General features: G+C 40.4%; 1 protein-coding gene across 1 annotated transcript in view; it reads left to right on the top strand.

Moving 5' to 3' along the window:
* LOC117516093 (SLIT-ROBO Rho GTPase-activating protein 1-like) overlaps window positions 1-16782 on the top strand; it is a 245944-nt gene that overhangs the window by 85220 nt on the left and 143942 nt on the right. Inside the window, 1 exon segment of the mRNA XM_034176985.1 lies at window positions 5718-5913. Coding sequence (XP_034032876.1) covers window positions 5718-5913 — 196 coding nt within the window.

Here is a 16782-nt window from a genome sequence, read left to right as displayed (position 1 = left end):
TAGTCGGGATCAGTGCAAGAGAATACGGTTGCTTCCAGGGAAAAATATAAGTTGCATTTTCAGCCATCTGGCAAACAGTGAGTAGTTTTTATTTATTTATTTATTTGTTTGTTTGTTTGTTTATGCTGAGGCCCAGTTCCTCCCTGTGGAGGTCAACATTGTGTGCCATATCCCATCCTGCTTACAAGGCAGATAGAACTGCCCCGTCTGGCAAATCTGATACCATTCTGAATTGCAACTTTGGACAAATTTGTTACTATGAATGGGGTTATGGGAAGTATGCAGCATGACCTCCAAAATGGCAACATCCACTTCTGAAACATCAGGCATGCTATGGTTCAAACCGGTCAACACAAAGATGACACAGGGCTTACTCATTGTCCGTATCTATACCACTATTCATCGCTACACTTTATTTTTTGTATTGTGCAATGTCATTATTCAACACCGCGCACAGGTGTTTGCATCTCCTCCTCAGCTCAACAATTTGAAAGGGATCACAGAGGGCTTTGATGTGCTGAGTCTTTCTCCCCACACCTAAATCCCTCAGCACAGAGGCTTCACACGTGTTTACCATACAGATGACCTCAGAGTGGCAGGAATGCTTCATGTAACAGTAGAGGAACATTCTCCACGGAAGATCACAGTCATCTTAGTGCCATGTTAGAAATGCGCGTTGACAGAGGAGTCACACATCAAGGTATTGTGGTATTCCACATGAGGTAAGACACAAACAGCTCTCGAAATATTCGTGAAACTGTTAATTAAACACGAAGGTCGAGATTCTCAAATGGCTGTTTTTCTGAGTCACAAACTTGACTACAACTAACAATACAGATAAAGTATCAGTGCCATGAAGGAAAGCTGTGTAGCTGTAAGCAAGCGTGCAGTAAACCCATGTTTTTGCCTTTCATTCTTTTTTTCCCCTTTGTGTAGCTTTGAGAGCACATAATCTTTAAAAAAGTCAAACAAGATAAACAACTCAACACACTTAGTACCTCACTGCCACCTGAAAGTGACATTTTCTCCAGGTTATTTTTTACACTGAAATTGGCTTTTTTTTTTTTTTCTTCTAAATTTAAATACATTAATTGAGCAATAGCTGTTTTTGCAAAAGTTGTCTTGTCATTGTAGGGATGTTTTATTGTCTTGTTTTCTCCATGCACGCTCCACTGGCTGACCATCGACTTCAGAATATTTTGGATGTGAAAATAAGAGAGGAAAATATGCATTTTCAAATTTAGAATTGGTTTTATGTTCTTGTCAGTGAAAAAATTATTAAATAATATGATGAAATGTGAGTTTCTAACTTGAATACTTACTTCTGGAAGCAGTACTGTGACCTTGGACAGTGTTTGTAGCATTATCTCACTCATCCTTCAGTTTGAGTCTGCAGCAGGACTGTTCAGTGTTTGACTTGGAAAATGAATGATTAATAAGGTTCCATGTCAGTCATGACTGTGACTGTGTTCAGTGATCCGGTAAGCTCCTTTGTGGTCATGCCATTGTTAATTTATTTTAATTCCCACATCCTCTGGAGATGGAAGGACTTGCAAAGTTCCTCATTATAAAAACAGACTCATAAACTTAGTCATTTTCAACCCACCCGAGTTCCCTTTTTGGACTTTGTCAGTGGTCTCCAGTTTTTATTAGCATCTGACTCTTGTTGTTGATGGTTTGATCTCTCTGTCTAACCTTTATTTTATCTATGGACATCTGTGCTTGAGACGTAATGGCTGCGATGAATGAATGAATGAATGAATTTATTTGGCACACAGACTCAACAATAACGATGAGCCATTACTCAGTCCTTGCTTGTATTTAAAAACCTAAAGCCACTGTCACACATGTACTACAACAAATCTGCACAGCCTGGTGCAGGAATGTTCTGAGTAACCCCAGTCATGCAATCATTCAGACCTAAACCATACTTAAACAACTCTGAAATTCTCAATCAGGCAGGCTGCATTCATTTTCTTCATATTAATCATGTTCAATATGTCACGGAATCACCCCCCCCCCCCTAACCCTAACACCCCCCCCCCCCCCCCATGTGAGACTTTAACATTATGCCCATGAACATTTGATTATTGTGCAAAGCACAGATGCATGTGCCTGTGCATATGCACAACTTCACTGGAAGCATTCCAGCAGAGGATTGGCCACAAGTCCAGAGCAATTGATTAGCTCCCACAAAAGCTTTCATGGATCATTCAGCTTTTTGCAAATATATTTGTTGTTGTCAAATTTGCTTGTCAAGTGTTTCAGTTGGCTTTGCTTCCATGTTAATGACGATATTCATTTTGCGTCAGGTTGGGAAGACTGAATTTTATTTCATTCATTCAGAATGACTCATCTTTACAGTTCGTTAACATGCCAGAGTTATTATTACTGCTGCAAAAAAACCTTGGGAAATAAGACAAATGCACCATGTAAAATTTGGTGAAATTGTTCTTTTTATCCACTTAATATCCTATGATGTTTCGGAGGCACAAATCATGTCTTAGTCATGTTTGTGTTTTGCTGAACTGTAACTAGTGTATTTAGTGGTAGCTGCATTTAAACCAATTTTGTGTCACCAGAATATTTAATAAAATGTCCAAAGGTATTCAGAAACAACATAAATACATACAGTTTCTACTTGACAAGTTTTATTGTAACAACCCCAATTCCAATGAAGTTGGGATGTTGTATAAAATGTAAATTGAAAACAGAATACAATGATTTGCAAATCCTCTTCAACCTATATTCAGTTGAATACACCACAAGACAAGATATTTAATGTTCAAACTGATAAACTTTATTGGTTTTGTGCAAATATTTGCTCATTTTGAAATGGATGCCTGCAACATGTTTCAAAAAAGCTGGGACAGTGGTATGTGTACTACTGTGTTGGATCACCTTTCCTTCTAACAACACTCAATAAGCATTTGGGAACTGAGGACACCAACTGTTGAAGCTTTGTAGGTGGAATTCTTTCTCATTGTTGCTTGATGTACGACTTCAGTTGTTCAACAGTCCGTGGTCTCCGTTGTCATATTTTGCGCTTCATAATGCGCCACACATTTTCAATGGGCAGCAGGTCTGGACTGCAGGCAGGCCAGTCTAGTACCTGCACTCTTTTACAACGAAGCCGTGCTGTTGTAACACGTGCAGAATGTGGCTTGGCATTGTCTTGCTGAAATAAGCAGGGACGTCCCTGAAAAAGACGTTGCTTGGATGGCAGCATGTGTTGCTGCAAAACCTGGATGTACCTTTCAGCATTGATGGTGCCATCACAGATGTGTAAGTTGCCCATGCCATGGGCACTAACACACCCCCATACCATCAGATGCTGGCTTTTGAACTTTGCACTGGTAACAATCTGGATGGTCTTTTTCCTCTTTTGTCCAGAGGACACGACGTTCATGATTTCCAAAAACAATTTGAAACGTGGACTCATCAGACCACAGCACACTTTTCCACTTTGTGTCTGTCCATTTCAAATGAGCTTGGGCCCAGAGAAGGCAGTGACGTTTCTGGATGTTGATGAATGGCTTTCGCTTTGCATGGTAGAGTTTTAACCTGCGCTTGTGGATGTAGCGAGGAACTGCGTTAACTGACAATGGTTTTCTGAAATGTTCCTGAGCCCAAGCGGTTAATGTCCTTTACACAATGATGTCGGTTTTTAATGCAGTGCCACCTGAGGGATCGAAGGTCATGGGCATTCAATGTTGGTTTTTGGCCTTGCCACTTGCGTGTAGAAAGTTCTCCAGATTTTCTGAATCTTCTGATTATATTATGAACTGTAGATGATGGAATCCCTAAATTCCTTGCAATTGAATGTTGAGAAACATTGTTCTTAAACTGTTGGACTATTTTTTTTCACGCAGTTGTTCACAAGGTGGTGATCCTTGCCCCATCTTTGCTAGTGAATGGCTGAGTCTTTTGGGGATGCTCCCTTTATACCCAGTCATGACACTCACCTGTTTCCAATTAGGTGTTCTTTGAGCATTCGTCAACTTTCCCAGTCTTTTGTTGCCCCGTCTCAACTTTTTTGAAATGTGTTGCAGGCATCCATTTCAAAATGAGCAAATATTTGCACAAAAACAATAAATTTTATCAGTTTGAACATTAAATATCTTATCTTTGTGGTATATTCTATTGAATATAGGTTGAAGAGGATTTGCAAATCGTATTTTTTTCGTATTTTTATTTACATTTTACACAACGTCCCAACTTCATTGGAAATGGGGTCGTACTAAATGAAAAAAAATTTGTTGTTCAGTAACTTTGGACATTTTGTTAAACATTATGATTATGAAAATTGGTTCATTTCCTTTCATTTATGATCATATTCTGTTCTTAGAATTCAGGTGTGCCAATAATTCTGACCAGTAATGCACAGACACACCTCATGTGATGTTGATTGCTTTGTATTTTTTGATCATAATGCCAGTGCATCACAGTGGAAAAATGATCCCGAGTGGGTCCAATGGCAAGTCAACAGCCTTGCGTGGTGTATGAACAGTCAGAGCATGTTTGATTTGTTAGAATGAACCAGTTTAGAACACTTCATGTGAGATTTGAAGCGTTTGTCAAAGTGTGGTAAAAATTTTGTGTTTAATAAGAGTTTAGATATTATTACTCCTTTATCTCTAAACTGGCGAAAAATATAATGCACATTAAACTTTATCATTGAAGAAACAACCTTGTTACTGTTGTGTTCTATTGTTTGTGGCTTAGACATTGTGAGCCATGAACTTTTTAACGTGACGTTTTGTGAGTTATACGTATAGTTTTGTGAAGGCGTGTTGTAGCCTTTGTATTTTCTGCCTTTAAGATGACAGATAATTGTTGTGCGTCTCTATTGGTGTCTGTCCGTGTGACTTTAAATCACCTCATTAGTCTGTTTCCTGTGCGGACGATGTCTGGCCCAAACTACCTTCTATTAGTAGAAATCTAATATTCAAAACCTCGACCAGACAGGACACGCAGAGGAAAGTGTGTGTGTGTGTGTGTGTGTGTGTGTGTGTGTGTGTGTGTGTGTGTGTGTGTGTGTGTGTGTGTGTGTGTGTGTGTGTGTGAGACATTCTGACAGCTTTGATTTCTCAAAAAGAAAAACACCACAGAGGATACTATACCTCCACATGCAGCTTGTTTTAATGAGACCCGGTGTCGCCACTGTGCTTTCTGAAATGGCTTGAGTTTTGTGTTACAGGCGTTAGTGAGTGTATGTTTATGTGCACTGCATGGCCATGTATTCTCCTTCGTGCTGTAACCTTGTGTGTGATGGGAATCGGGTTCCATTCATTCTGGAGATAATTGGACCTTTAATGAAACTACTGAGACCAGCGTTGCTGAGACTCCATCTGTCTCAGAGCATTTGAAAGACTCATAATCAAGTGGTAATATACTGTGTTGTGCGCATGTGTGTGTTTGTGTGTGTCATTGTAACTTACCAATTTTTAAATTATTTTTGCTACACCAATTGTTTTTATTTTTCCCCGGGGTAAACTTTATATTTGTAAAGTTGATGTGCTGATTGACAGATTTGATTTGTATAATTTATTCTCACTTTCCAAAATTTCCACTTACTTAAAGATCATTTGCTCAAGAAAGGAACCTCACACTCTGTCAAAATTAGACTAAAAAAGAGAAGACAGTATAGACATCGCGATCTTGTAACTGTTCTTGCTTTGTCCTCATTTTTGTTTGCTTTCTTTATTTTTCCTTAGAGATCCGGACCCAGCTGGTGGAACAGCAGAAATGTCTGGACCAGCAGACGGAAATGAGGGTGCAGCTACTGCAGGACCTCCAGGACTTCTTCAGAAAGAAGGCAGAGATTGAAATGGAATATTCCAGAAACTTAGAGAAACTAGCTGAGCGCTTCATGGCAAAGACTCGCAGTACCAAGGATCACCAACAGTACAAGTAAGGAGATGTGACAATATTTCTCTGTACAGACTAAGATCACCAAAAGGATTAATTTAACTGATGGTGATGTTTATCAGTGAAATCACCTGCTGGAGTCAGCAGTTGCAAAGAAAACCTGCACCTTCATGGCTCTTTCTGGAATGTCTTTGGACATCACCAGGTAAAGAAGCAAAGCTTGGGTGGCTCCGTTGTGTGACGAAAGAAGCATAAACATGCCCCTGGTTTTTACTCCGTACCAGCTAAGCTAACAGGCTAACCTCAGGTGTTTATTAAATCATATTTCTGAGGACTATGCGGTGGTTCTCATAAATGTTTGCTTTGGTGTGTCGCTCAAAGTGACCACACCCCTAATCTTGCAGTACTTTATGGCTTAAAACCTCTTAAAAAAGAAGTGTTGAGGGGGGAAACTAGCTATAGAGACCAAAAGAGTTATTTGTATCAGGATGTAAACATGTTTATTTCTGTTCTAAAATTGCCCATTTTAACATGGGCATGAAGGGGAACCTGCTCGCTTTTGGAAAAAGTCTCAAGTGGCCAGTCAAGGAAGTGCAAGATTTTCTTCTTCTGGGTGGGCTTCATCTGAGACCATCAGAGCTTATCACTTGTTTAGTCCATACACTATAGATCGTAAAGATAGGCCCTTTATGTTACCTGTTATGACCCCATCCCTTTTTATGACCATATCCCTTTCTATCACTTTTTCCTCAACCTCGATGGTGCACTGTAGTTTGAGGCTTTTCACAGTCCAGTTCGGAACGCTGTAGTGTTTGGCCTCACATACTCTAGAACTCTGGAAAAGCAGGCATTACCATATTGTTTGAACTAGCGGTGGGAATGAAAATAAAATGCATATTTGTCCTCGCTGTCCGCAAATAGACCCCACTCTCTGTCTGAGACTCCACTGGCTTGAGCAGCTGTGTGTGTCCATGTGTGAAGCCAGCCTGAGAGGGGACTCTGGTATGGCACTCTGCGGTCATGATCGCGTGATGTACAGTCTGGTCACTTCATTCACAACACTTGGCAAGTGCCTAAGAGCAATTTTCATAAGTAACTAAAAGACGTTTGAATAACATTAAAACCATCTTGCGGGTTTTAAATCGTGTTGCCTACATTTTTCTAGTCACATAAACAACACACATACACTAAGGCTTCTGTGTTCTCTATATTCTCTTGGTTGTTTTTATTGGACACATTCATGTGTGGAAAGAAAAAAAAAAGAAGCATTTTCTTCCCGTCTGTCTGTGGCCTTTGGCGTTAAGGTTTTATGTCTCAGGCCAGGTTTGCAGCAAAACAACAGCACAGTGCCAAAATGTGAAGCTAAGTCTCTGGGTAATTACTTCTCATTACTTCTCAGTCCAACAAATACAGATTTTTTTGTTTTGTTTGTGGCGGTGGGGGAGACAGATAACGATATTAGGGTGTAAAAAAATTTATGATATGCATATACACATAAAAAAGGCAATGATTTTTTATTTAATTTAATTTGTTTTATTTATACAGCACCAATTCACAAAAAATCGGCCTCAAGGTGCTTCACACGAGTAAGGTCTAACCCTACCAACCACCCTGAGCAAGCACACAGGTGACAGTAGTAAGGAAAAACACCCTCTGATGATGCTGAAGAAGAAACCATAAGCAGACCACTCTTTAGGCCATTCTAAGTTACAAGGCTTTTACAAAGTTTTACCAAGCTGAAGAAACAGGAATCAGAAAAACCAGAATCACATCAAAAACAGAGTGCATTATTGAGGTGAGCATGCAGGCACTGGCACCACAAGCAGGGCGTCGTGAGATAAGGCTGGCACCCTGGGGTGCAGGGACACAGTGAGAGCCAACCACCAGCTACTGGTGGTTGGCTCTCATTGCGGTATTGTATCACTTCCTGTTCCGGAGCACAGCGGTGTTTTTCTGTATCTGTTAGCTGTTTAATCTGTGCAGTTACACTCAACAAAAATATAAACGCAACACTTTTGGTTTTGCTCCCATTTTGTATGAGATGAACTCAAAGATCTAAAACTTTTTCCACATACACAATATCACCATTTCCCTCAAATATTGTTCACAAACCAGTCTAAATCTGTGATAGTGAGCACTTCTCCTTTGCTGAGATAATCCATCCCACCTCACAGGTGTGCCATACCAAGATGCTGATTAGACACCATGATTAGTGCACAGGTGTGCCTTAGACTGCCCACAATAAAAGGCCACTCTGAAAGGTGCAGTTTTGTTTTATTGGGGGGGATACCAGTCAGTATCTGGTGTGACCACCATTTGCCTCATGCAGTGCAACACATCTCCTTCGCATCATCCATGAAGAGAACACCTCTCCAACGTGCCAAACACTAGCGAATGTGAGCATTTGCCCACTCAAGTCGGTTACGACGACGAACTGGAGTCAGGTCGAGACCCCGATGAGGACGATGAGCATGCAGATGAGCTTCCCTGAGACGGTTTCTGACAGTTTGTGCAGAAATTCTTTGGTTATGCAAACCGATTGTTCCAGCAGCTGTCCGAGTGGCTGGTCTCCGACGATCTTGGAGGTGAACATGCTGGATGTGGAGGTCCTGGGCTGGTGTGGTTACATCTGGTCTGCGGTTGTGAGGCTGGTTGAATGTACTGCCAAATTCTCTGAAACGCCTTTGGAGACGGCTTATGGTAGAGAAATGAACATTCAATACACGAGCAACAGCTCTGGTTGACATTCCTGCTGTCAGCATGCCAATTGCACGCTCCCTCAAATCTTGCAACATCTGTGGCATTGTGCTGTGTGATAAAACTGCACCTTTCAGAGTGGCCTTTTATTGTGGGCAGTCTAAGGCACACCTGTGCACTAATCATGGTGTCTAATCAGCATCTTGATATGGCACACCTGTGAGGTGGGATGGATTATCTCAGCAAAGGAGAAGTGCTCACTATCACAGATTTAGACTGGTTTGTGAACAATATTTGAGGGAAATGGTGATATTGTGTATGTGGAAAAAGTTTTAGATCTTTGAGTTCATCTCATACAAAATGGGAGCAAAACAAAAAGTGTTGCATTTATATTTTTGTTGAGTGTAGATTGATCTAGTTATCTAGATTACGATTTGTTTCCCAGTGTAATCTTTACGTGCCTTAACTAAAGCACTCCTTCTGCTGAATCACCTCTAAATTATTTACACATTATTCACTTTGCGTGTTTTTAGGAATCCGCTAGCTTAGCGTAGCTACTAGCTCTTAGCCGATTTAGCATGGCGGCTTCTCCTGTCTCTCCCGCACTTTTCTGCTCTGGGTGTGAAATGTTTAGTTATTCCTCGGCCTCCTTTAGCAGTAACGGTACTTGTAATAAGTGTAGCTTATTCGTAGCTTTGGAGGCCAGGCTGGGCGAATTGGAGACTCGGCTCCGCACCGTGGAATATTCTACAGCTAGCCAGGCCCCTGTAGTCGGTGTGGACCCAGGTAGCTTAGCCGCCGTTAGTTACCCCCTGGCAGATCCCGAGCAGCCGGGAAAGCAGGCTGACTGGGTGACTGTGAGGAGGAAGCGTAGCCCTAAACAGAAGCCCCGTGTACACCGCCAACCCGTTCACATCTCGAACCGTTTTTCCCCACTCGACGACACACCGCCGAGGATCAAACTCTGGTTATTGGCGACTCTGTTTTGAGAAATGTGAAGTTAGCGACACCAGCAACCATAGTCAATTGTCTTCCGGGGGCCAGAGCAGGCGACATTGAAGGAAATTTGAAACTGCTGGCTAAGGCTAAGCGTAAATTTGGTAAGATTGTAATTCACGTCGGCAGTAATGACACCCGGTTACGCCAATTGGAGGTCACTAAAATTAACATTAAATCGGTGTGTAACTTTGCAAAAACAATGTCGGACTCTGTAGTTTTCTCTGGACCCCTCCCCAATCGGACCGGGAGTGACATGTTTAGCCGCATCTTCTCCTTGAATTGCTGGCTGTCTGAGTGGTGTCCAAAAAATGAAGTGGGCTTCATAGATAATTGCCAAAGCTTCTGGGGAAAACCTGGTCTTGTTAGGAGAGACGGCATCCATCCCACTTTGGATGGAGCAGCTCTCATTTCTAGAAATCTGGCCAATTTTCTTAAATCCTCCAAACCGTGACTATCCAGGGTTGGGACCAGGAAGCAGAGTTGTAGTCTTACACACCTCTCTGCAGCTTCTCTCCCCCTGCCATCCCCTCATTACCCCATCCCCGTAAAGACGGTGTCTGCTCCCAGACTACCAATAACCAGCAAAAATCTATTTAAGCATAAAAATTCAAAAAGAAAAAATAATATAGCACCTTCAACTGCACCACAGACTAAAACAGTTAAATGTGGTCTATTAAACATTAGGTCTCTCTCTTCTAAGTCCCTGTTGGTAAATGATATAATAATTGATCAACATATTGATTTATTCTGCCTTACAGAAACCTGGTTACAGCAGGATGAATATGTTAGTTTAAATGAGTCAACACCCCCGAGTCACACTAACTGTCAGAATGCTCGTAGCACGGGCCGGGGCGGAGGATTAGCAGCAATCTTCCATTCCAGCTTATTAATTAATCAAAAACCCAGACAGAGCTTTAATTCATTTGAAAGCTTGACTCTTAGTCTGGTCCATCCAAATTGGAAGTCCCAAAAACCAGTTTTATTTGTTATTATCTATCGTCCACCTGGTCGTTACTGTGAGTTTCTCTGTGAATTTTCAGACCTTTTGTCTGACTTAGTGCTTAGCTCAGATAAGATAATTATAGTGGGCGATTTTAACATCCACACAGATGCTGAGAATGACAGCCTCAACACTGCATTTAATCTATTATTAGACTCTATTGGCTTTGCTCAAAAAGTAAATGAGTCCACCCACCACTTTAATCATATCTTAGATCTTGTTCTGACTTATGGTATGGAAATAGAAGACTTAACAGTATTCCCTGAAAACTCCCTTCTGTCTGATCATTTCTTAATAACATTTACATTTACTCTGATGGACTACCCAGCAGTGGGGAATAAGTTTCATTACACTAGAAGTCTTTCAGAAAGCGCTGTAACTAGGTTTAAGGATATGATTCCTTCTTTGTTCTCTAATGCCATATACCAACACAGTGCAGAGTAGTTACCTAAACTCTGTAAGTGAGATAGAGTATCTCGTCAATAGTTTTACATCCTCATTGAAGACAACTTTGGATGCTGTAGCTCCTCTAAAAAAGAGAGCTTTAAATCAGAAGTGCCTGACTCCGTGGTATAACTCACAAACTCGTAGCTTAAAGCAGATAACCCGTAAGTTGGAGAGGAAATGGAGTCTCACTAATTTAGAAGATCTTCACTTAGCCTGGAAAAAGAGTCTGTTGCTCTATAAAAAAAGCCCTCCGTAAAGCTAGGACATCTTTCTACTCATCACTAATTGAAGAAAATAAGAACAACCCCAGGTTTCTTTTCAGCACTGTAGCCAGGCTGACAAAGAGTCAGAGCTCTATTGAGCTGAGTATTCCATTAACTTTAACTAGTAATGACTTCATGACTTTCTTTGCTAACATAATTTTAACTATTAGAGAAAAAATTACTCATAACCATCCCAAAGACGTATCGTTATCTTTGGCTGCTTTCAGTGATGCTGGTATTTGGTTAGACTCTTTCTCTCCGATTGTTCTGTCTGAGTTATTTTCATTAGTTACTTCATCCAAACCATCAACATGTTTATTAGAGCCCATTCCTACCAGGCTGCTCAAGGAAGCCCTACCATTATTTAATGCTTCGATCTTAAATATGATCAATCTATCTTTGTTAGTTGGCTATGTACCACAGGCTTTTAAGGTGGCAGTAATTAAACCATTACTTAAAAAGCCATCACTTGACCCAGCTATCTTAGCTAATTATAGGCCAATCTCCAACCTTCCTTTTCTCTCAAAAATTCTTGAAAGGGTAGTTGTAAAACAGCTAACTGATCATCTGCAGAGGAATGGTCTATTTGAAGAGTTTCAGTCAGGTTTTAGAATTCATCATAGTACAGAAACAGCATTAGTGAAGGTTACAAATGATCTTCTTATGGCCTCAGACAGTGGACTCATCTCTGTGCTTGTTCTGTTAGACCTCAGTGCTGCTTTTGATACTGTTGACCATAAAATTTTATTACAGAGATTAGAGCATGCCATAGGTATTAAAGGCACTGCGCTGCGGTGGTTTGAATCATATTTGTCTAATAGATTACAATTTGTTCATGTAAATGGGGAATCTTCTTCACAGACTAAAGTTAATTATGGAGTTCCACAAGGTTCTGTGCTAGGACCAATTTTATTCACTTTATACATGCTTCCCTTAGGCAGTATTATTAGACGGTATTGCTTAAATTTTCATTGTTACGCAGATGATACCCAGCCTTATCTATCCATGAAGCCAGAGGACACACACCAATTAGCTAAACTGCAGGATTGTCTTACAGACATAAAGACATGGATGACCTCTAATTTCCTGCTTTAAAACTCAGATAAAACTGAAGTTATTGTACTTGGCCCCACAAATCTTAGAAACATGGTGTCTAACCAGATCCTTACTCTGGATGGCATTACCCTGACCTCTAGTAATACTGTGAGAAATCTTGGAGTCATTTTTGATCAGGATATGTCATTCAAAGCGCATATTAAACAAATATGTAGGACTGCTTTTTTGCATTTACGCAATATCTCTAAAATCAGAAAGGTCTTGTCTCAGAGTGATGCTGAAAAACTAATTCATGCATTTATTTCCTCTAGGCTGGACTATTGTAATTCATTATTATCAGGTTGTCCTAAAAGTTCCCTAAAAAGCCTTCAGTTAATTCAAAATGCTGCAGCTAGAGTACTGACGGGGACTAGAAGGAGAGAGCATATCTCACCCATATTGGCCTCTCTTCATTGGCTTCCTGTTAATTCTAGAATAGAATTTAAAATTCTTCTTCTTACTTATAAGGTTTTGAATAATCAGGTCCCATCTTATCTTAGGGACCTCGTAGTACCATATCACCCCAATAGAGCGCTTCGCTCTCAGACTGCAGGCTTACTTGTAGTTCCTAGGGTTTGTAAGAGTAGAATGGGAAGCAGAGCCTTCAGCTTTCAGGCTCCTCTCCTGTGGAACCAGCTCCCAATTCAGATCAGGGAGACAGACACCCTCTCTACTTTTAAGATTAGGCTTAAAACTTTCCTTTTTGCTAAAGCTTATAGTTAGGGCTGGATCAGGTGACCCTGAACCATCCCTTATATAAAAAAAATGATTGATTGATTGATTTTGAGTTTCATTCTGGTAAAAGCTGCCTTCATGGAAGACTGCATTCCAAAAGCGAATCACAGTGGCTCAGAGAGGTCACCCTCAGCAAGACTGCCCACGGGCCACTGCATCAGCTTCAGCCAGGGCATATTGTGATCAGTCTAGTGCCCTGAGCTGCATAGCTGTTATTCACAAGAGATTGCCTCAGTGGCTCAGACAAAGAGAAAAAGAGCAGAGTAAGGTATTGTATGAGTTCACCAGCAGTAAATTGACAGGAAGGCAGAGAGAATCCAAAGTTGATCACCGGCAGCTAGCCCTGAGCTTCACTAACAGGCCCAAAAATCAGATGAAATGAGGCTGAGACCTGTTCCAGTATTAATAGAAAAAACTAGGGACATTCGTCACGAAATGCCCCGCGCGCAGTACTATTTTCCATGTAAAGTGCAGTAATATGTACATGTGTAGGGTAGGTATTTGGTTGAACCCTCATGTGTTTGATGTAAACTGGGATACACAGTGGAAAACTGGAGATTGACATTATATTTATTTAGAGGATGTGGCCAACAGTGACCATAAAAAGTCGGTAGCATTCGAACAAATGCAACTATTTGTAATGTTTTAAAAGTAGGTCAAGGTCACCGGCCTTCAAACCCATGCAAAGTACTCCTCCAAGGCATGTACCCACCAAATATGAAGTTTTTGCAAGCAGTAGGTGCAGAGGTACATTGCAGCGAACAAATTTCTGGCGAAGGATTTGACAGTTGTGACATTGGTGACCTTGAAATGTAGGTCAAGGTCACTGGCCTTTGAACCGGTGACCTTGAGGAGTACTTCGAACCCATGCAAAGTACTCCTCCAAGGCATGTACCCATCAAATATGAAGTTTCTGCGAGCAATAGGTGCGAAGCTATGTTGTGGCGAAGGATTTGGCAGTTTTGACCACTGGTGACCTTCAAAAGTAGGTCAAGGTCACTGGCCTTCGAACCCATGTGAAGTACACCTCCAAGGCATGTACCCACCAAATATGAAGTTTTTGCAAGCAATAGGTGCCGAGCTACGTTGCGGCGAACGAATTGTGGCCGGACAGACGGAAGGACGGATGGACAGACAACCCGGATGCTATATGCCCCGCCTCACAGCTCAAGCGCCACGCGGGGCATAAAAGTTAAAAGGAGAGGAAACATAGTTCCATAATATGCCAGTAGATGCGTCTTTAGTCCGGAGTTAAAACGAGAGGAAAAATAAGCCACTTTTCAGAGGAAAAATAAGCCACTTTTCCACTACAAAGCTCCAGCACTACTCGGCTCTACTCTACTCGGCTCTACTCGGTCTGGTTCCAAGCGCGACCTTTTCCACAGCAAATGGTACCTCTTCAACGTGGGCGGGGTCAGCAGAGCAAACTTCAGTGATGTCGTTTTATACGCGACACAAACATAAACAATGGCGAACTCCGTGTGTTTACTGCTGTGTGAATTTTTAAGAGAAAGTTGCTGGCGGCGAGAAAAACACGCTTGAGACGTACAGAAGACTTTGGGAATTCATATGAAGATGAAGACGAGAAGATACAAGCTGCTAGAGATGAAAAGGCAAAGCATGATGGTAAGCTGATCGTTAGCTTCCTAAGTAGCTCGTAAATAATTAATAACTGCAGGCTGTCGCTATTAACTATTAAAATTGTGGCTGTCAAAATAAAGCGTTAATTTAGATTAATTACAATACCTATCAGGCCTTCAGTCACACTTTGCTCCATTTTGTTTTGACGTCAGTGACTTGGTCTGTAAATAAAGACGCGTTTCTGAGCAATAAACGTATTAATGTCAATACTTTTTTTACCAAAGTAACTTGCTTTGATAACTTATTGTTAAATCTCAAATGTGGGAGTTTGTGCATTTACTGACGTTCACGCACAAAATGTTGATTCGGTTTTAATGTCCATTAATTAACGTCATCACTGAACTCGAACAGGCTTAAAACACATTAAAAACGTTTGTTTTTCATCCACATTTTAATGTTCAATGGACAAATTTAAAATATGAAATCTAATAAGATAATTATTAAAGGAGTCATATTGTGCAGAAAGAATCAGCCTCCAAACTCACACAATTCTGTTTTTATAGACATTCTTTATATCCTTTTATTGTCATTGTACACATAAATACAATGAAATTTGCCTGCATTTAACCCATCCAAATTACACTTAGACAGTTCTCCCAATTTAAGACCAATTTACAGCTTGTTTAATACCTCCTTGATATGTAACAAAAATAACCCTGATCATTTTTTACCTGATTATTAAATGTCCCAAACACACACAGATCGGAGTTTTTTAATATACCTGCAATTAAATGATTCATTTAGATTAACTAATCACAGACCTTGTAATCACATTATTTTTTAATAACCTGACAGCACTAATTAAAATATGTATGCTGTATGTGTGTGTTTCAGATGGTTTTCTCAGAGTCACCGCTGCAGAAGTTCATGCCACAGAATGGGACACCTTTGTCATCATCATGTTATACACCAGTTATGTTTCACTGTGAAGTTTGAATAAATTATTGTACTTTTTGCTAAAATGTCTCCACTTTTGTGTAACATCAGTTTGATTTGTAAAAGTTACCAAGGTTTACTGATTTAAAGCCTAACAGTTTGAGAAGCTGTTTAAGCATAATCCAGTAGTAAAATAAGTTTTACATTTAATGGGGTCATAAATGTAAATGTAACAGACAGTAAAACTGGTTGTTCAAAATTCCTTGATGTAATGGTGCCTTCACTGAAGTGAGTAAACCTTTTTGTTTATGTTAAATACCATTTGGTAAAATCTCAGTTTAGACATGATTATTCCAGCATCTGTGTAAAGATTCAGCCACGTGTAGTGTGCAGTGTCTTCTGGAGAGGCTAAAATCCAAATTAAAAATTCTTAGAAATGAACCAAAATGTTTTTTGCTATTGACTCAGAATGATATGACAAATTATGATACAGTCACATGAGTCAAATTGTTTACTGCAACAAAAAAGAGCAAATACACACACATAAAAAAGCAACACAAACTATGCAAAAGTTTCATGTGTCTGTAGTCTGGGTTGGGGGCGCAGGTCACATGTGGTCATGCATCGCGTGCACAAGGTCACCCAGCATTCCAAGATATGCCTGATTAAATGCAGCTTCCACCACCGTTGCTTCCTCAAGGATCAGCCGGATGTGTCGATCACACTGAAACCAGTTCAGCTTCAGCCTCAATGTCACTCAAGATGGTCAGATTCTCCTGCTGGAACAGGCTCCCTTTATCTCTTGCCTGGACAATAATGAAGGTAGAAATGGGAAAGAAAGTTAAAAAAAAAAAAAAAAAAAAAAAAAAAAAAAAACCTTCAATCTCTGTATGATCATTCCCCAGAGTTGCAGTTATCTTGGTCACTTTGCACAAAAATTATGTTCTTTCAAACTTATCCTCCAACAAATCAGATCATTTGGAGCATCATTTTGAAAGAACATGACTTTTATGCAAAGCGATCAAGATAACTGAAACTTTGGGAAGGGATTGTGGGATTTATGACAATATTTATGGGTTCTGGATTTTTTTTTTTTTTTTTTTGGGTGAAGGGGGGGGGGGGTCATCCTGTATATATATCGTATTTGGGAAAGTTAAG

Source organism: Thalassophryne amazonica, chromosome 8 (genome assembly GCF_902500255.1).
Source record: "Thalassophryne amazonica chromosome 8, fThaAma1.1, whole genome shotgun sequence".
Classification (NCBI taxonomy): Eukaryota; Metazoa; Chordata; class Actinopteri; order Batrachoidiformes; family Batrachoididae; genus Thalassophryne; species Thalassophryne amazonica.
Note: the sequence above shows the minus strand (reverse complement) of the source record. Positions and strands in the feature narration are given on the sequence as shown.